The 4332-nt window shown below is 50.1% G+C and overlaps 1 protein-coding gene across 1 annotated transcript in view; it reads left to right on the top strand.

The window, feature by feature from the left end:
• The window catches only part of LOC121864111, a 57393-nt gene extending 54108 nt beyond the window's left edge, over positions 1-3285 (top strand). The window contains exons 5-7 of the mRNA XM_042363025.1: positions 171-402; positions 914-1080; positions 1218-3285. Coding sequence (XP_042218959.1) covers positions 171-402; positions 914-987 — 306 coding nt within the window. The 3' untranslated portion in view covers positions 988-1080; positions 1218-3285. The remainder of the gene's footprint in view (positions 1-170; positions 403-913; positions 1081-1217) is intronic.
• The last annotated feature ends 1047 nt before the right edge of the window (positions 3286-4332 follow it).

The following is a 4332-nucleotide window of genomic DNA, read 5'->3' as shown; positions in this document are numbered from 1 at the left end:
ATTCACTGGGTACTGTTGTATTCCAGGGCTTTATCACTTGTTCGTCATGGCAGCAATACCTCAAAAAAAAAAACCACCCAGAGTTTGAAAGTTAATCCGTCTTCTTCTCCCCCCTCCTCCTACCTCCTCCCCTCCTCCCCCTCCCCCTCTTCTTCCTCACACACATACAGGCGGACAGCTCATCCCTAGTGGACTACGCCCCGGTGCCCAACGGAGAGGGTCTGGAATCCTCTATCCTAGGTCTCCATTTCCGCGCCCGGCCAAGTCACCTACGTAATGGACACCTCAAACTCCGCTGCACCGCCACCATCGCCGCCGTCTACTACCGAGAGAATACCATCTACGCCCGCGCCCATCTTAACCGTCGCCGTGACCCCCTTGAGAGTCAGAGTATGTTGACTGGTGAGTTGTAATGGGTGGGTTGGGTAGTTGTAATGGGTTTGGTTGGGTAGTTGTAATGGGTTTGGTTGGGTAATTGTACTGGGTTTGGTTGGGTAGTGTAATGGGTTTGGTTGGGTAGTTGTAATGGGTGGGTTGGGTGGTGTAATGGGTTTGGTTGGGTGTTGTAATGGGTTTGGTTGGGTAATTGTAATGGGTGTTTGGGTAGTTGTAATGGGTGGGTTGGGTATGTAATGGGTTTGGGTAGTTGTAATGGGTTTGGGTGGTTGTAGGGTGGGCTGGGTAGTTGTAATGGGTTTGGTTGGGTAGTTGTAATGGGTTTGGTTGGGTAGTTGTAATGGGTGGGTTGGGTAGTTGTAATGGGTGGGTTGGGTAGTTGTAATGGGTGGGTTGGGTAGTTGTAATGGGTGGGTTGGGTAGTTGTAATGGGTTCGTTGGGTAGTTCTAATGGGTAATTACGTGTGGTGATGGAACATGTTATTTCACGGACTAATGTTTTGTTGTATTATTGCAGGTGTGGCGGCGGGTGTAGTGAGTGTACAGGTGTGGGTAGTGTTGCTAGGTGTGGCGGTGGGGTTGCTGAGGTAACACCCGCCCCCTCATCTCTCCTGCTACCCCCTCCCCCTCCTTCCCCCTCACCTTGACTCTCATTAATTAGGAGAGGAGTCGTCACCCACTCAGGTAAGATGAAATGATTACGTCTGTCTGTCTGACTGTCTTTCTTTGTCTCTGTCTCTATCTTTATATGTCTGTCTATTTGTCTCTCTGTCTCTCTTTCAGTAATATTATTAGACTAACCAATTATTCTCTCGTTTCAGGTGTGTCCCCCCCCCCTTACCATCCCCACCACACCTGACTAAAACTATATACAGTGCCAAATGTATGTCTGCCCCGGCGACCTGAGAGTGTAACCTGCTAATGAGACTTGAAAATATAGAACCTAGGAGTGCAATACTGAGAGTGCTACTTGACTAATGTAACTTGAAATGTACCACTTGAGAATACAAACTGAAACTTAAGAACACAGTGAATGATATTTCCAGGGTTACAGAAGTTGAATTTATTGAAATCCTGAAGAAAAAGTGAAGTTGGGTGAATGTAAGTAAAGTTTTTGTGTGTTGCGGTGGTAAATATTACGCGAGGACAATTGAGTAAAACCTGTGCTTATAGTCTAACATTTGTCTTGCAATATCACTTTTGGTCACTATTTTTCTCTTTGTAATATTATCTATCTTTAATCTTTATTTTGCTGTATCATTATGTCAATATTTATGTGATGGGTGACTTTTGTTCTCATTTTAATACAATGATTTAGTGTTAATATCTCTGGCGTAGTTAAGAATGAATTGGATAATGTTGTTCGTAAATCTGTCATTGATTATGAAAAAAAAGGGGAAATATTAAACGCTATATTTTATAAGGTCAGTCAGTGTAGTTCTTCTGTAGGAGTCATTTTATAGGTTCAAAGGTGGCACGATACTGTACTGCTTTTGTAGCTTCTTGTGTACAGGAAATGTTAATAGTGTGTTTAATGAGACGAGAAATTCCTGGTGTCATGTCAACTGTGAACCTCCAAGGTGACTCCTGGTACAAATATTCACCTGCATTTCGAGTAAAAATTGCCGACACTGAAGTGATATTGCATAAAAAACTTATTTGATGTGGCAAGTGATTAAGATGATGTAAGTACAAGATACTTCCTCAGTAAGTGATATCCGCTTACGACAGTGACACAATATGTGATGTGGTGTGTTAACAGGTGATGTCAGGCATAAGACGTTTAACGTGATGATACTGAGATGATATTGATCGTACAGATACACGTTCAGCATTCAAAGCCATTAAACCAGCAACTGAAACAGCGACCAATGGCAGCAACAGCATCGACGGCTTGGCAGCAGCAGCATGAGGGACCATTACTGTGTACAATGGTGGTGACAGCTCCGAGTGTGAATGCACGTGTGAGGGAGAGAGTGAGAGTGTGTACGTGAGTGTGTGTGTATCTAGTAGTGAAGGACACCCCACCTCACCACCCACGCCTCCCAGTGCTCATTATCGACTCCCAACTGTCGCTTATGAATACGGCCGCAATTAAGAGAAAATGGACAGTATACCCAAGGTGGCACTGGTTGGCTGGCTGTGTTTCTCAGTTCCATCAGGGAGCAGCAGCAGCAGCTGTTGTGAGACCTTGTGCTGCTGCTGCTGACGTGATTCATTGTCCAACAAATGTCAGCAGCAAAGGGGAGGTGGCGGCTGACACAGACTCGGTGATGCCTTGTAGTCACGACAGCCAAGGTTGTGTGATCTTTACAGGTCTCGCTTACCTCACTCTCCTCCTCCCCCCTCCTCTCACCTTCTCGCCCTCCTTCGCCCCCCCTCTCTCACCCTCCTTCGCCCCCCTCTCTCACCCTCCTTCGCCCACCCCTCGTCCCTAACCTCGACCAGATTCGCCCCACCGCTATAACTCAGCCAGAATCCCCCCACATGGCTTCGTCCTCCTCCTCCTCCTCCTCTTCCTCTTCTTCTTCCTCTACTTCCGCGTCTTCCTCCTCTTGCTCCTCCTCGTCTCGACTCTCCGCCCCTTTCCTGCCACCTTTCCGCACCATCTACTACCCAGATCGACTCCTCTCTCCCCACCCTCGAGCATTTCTCCTCCCCCCTGCACCTTAAACTCATTTCCTCTCCTTCTCCTCTCCCATCTCCTCCTCCCATCCCATCATCTCTTCTTCCTCCCAATCTCCTTTCCTATATCCTCCCCACTTACGTCACCTCCTCTCCCATTCAATGACCTCTCCTCTTTTCCTTTCCTCTCCTCTCCCCTAGCATTTCATTGTCTTTTCTCCCCTTCATTTCCCTCTCTCTCTCTCTCTCTCTCTCTCTCTCTCTCTCTCTCTCTCTCTCTCTCTCTCTCTCTCTCTCCTTCTTCTGTCCTCTTTCCCTACTCCCATTTCTCTTCTCTCCTCCCTCTCCTTTTAATTCTCTCTTCTTCCCTCCTTTCCCCACTCGCCTGTTCTTTCTCCTTCAGGCCTCTCCTGCCCTCTCCTGCCTCTCCTTCCCTCTCTTGCCCTCTCCTGCCCTCTCTTGCCTTCCCCTGCCCTCTCTTGCCCTCCCCTGCCCTCTCCTGCCCTCCCCTGCCCTCTCTTGCCCTTTCCTGCCCTCTCTTGCCCCCAGTATTGTACATAAGTCATATTTAGTGTTGCTTCGTTGTGTTTATATTTGGTAAATTTAACCCAGTGATATATTGTCCCTCTCCCTCTCCCCCTCCCTCTCCCTCTCCCTCTCCCTCCCTCTTCCTCTCTCCCTCTCTCTCCTCTCCAACTCTCTCTTTTCTCCTCCTCCTCTTAACGCCCTCCCCAGCTTTCTCTCCTTGCACACACACACACACACACACACACACACACACACACACACACACACACACACTCTCTCTCTCTCTCTCTCTCTCTCTCTCTCTCTCTCTCTCTCTCTTCCTCGCCATCACTGTACCTCCCTCTCAACTCCACTTCCTCACCTTCTCCCTCCTCTCTCCCCCTCTCCTCCTCTTCCCCCACTCCCTGACACTCCCCACACTCCCCTGACCTCCCCCACCTCCCCTCCCTCCCCCCACACTTCCCCACCTCCCTCACATTCCCCCACTCCCCCACACTTCCCACCTCCCTCAAACCCCCACACTTCCCCACACTCCCTCCCTCACATTCCCCCCACCTCCCCACCTCCCCACCTCCCCACAACCCCTCCCCATCCCTCAACCCCCCCACTTCCTCACATTCCCCCACTCCCCCCTCCCTCCCCTCCCCCTTTCCCACACTCCCACATTCCCCCACTCCCCCACATTCCCCCACCCTCCCCCCTCACCCCCTCCCTCACCTCCCCTCCCTTCCCCCCACCTCCCTCCCACACCCCCCCCTCCTCCCCACACCTCCCCATCCCCCA

The sequence above is a fragment of the Homarus americanus genome, unplaced genomic scaffold (genome assembly GCF_018991925.1).
Source record: "Homarus americanus isolate GMGI-L3 unplaced genomic scaffold, GMGI_Hamer_2.0 scaffold26351, whole genome shotgun sequence".
Classification (NCBI taxonomy): domain Eukaryota; kingdom Metazoa; phylum Arthropoda; class Malacostraca; order Decapoda; family Nephropidae; genus Homarus; species Homarus americanus.
Note: the sequence above shows the minus strand (reverse complement) of the source record. Positions and strands in the feature narration are given on the sequence as shown.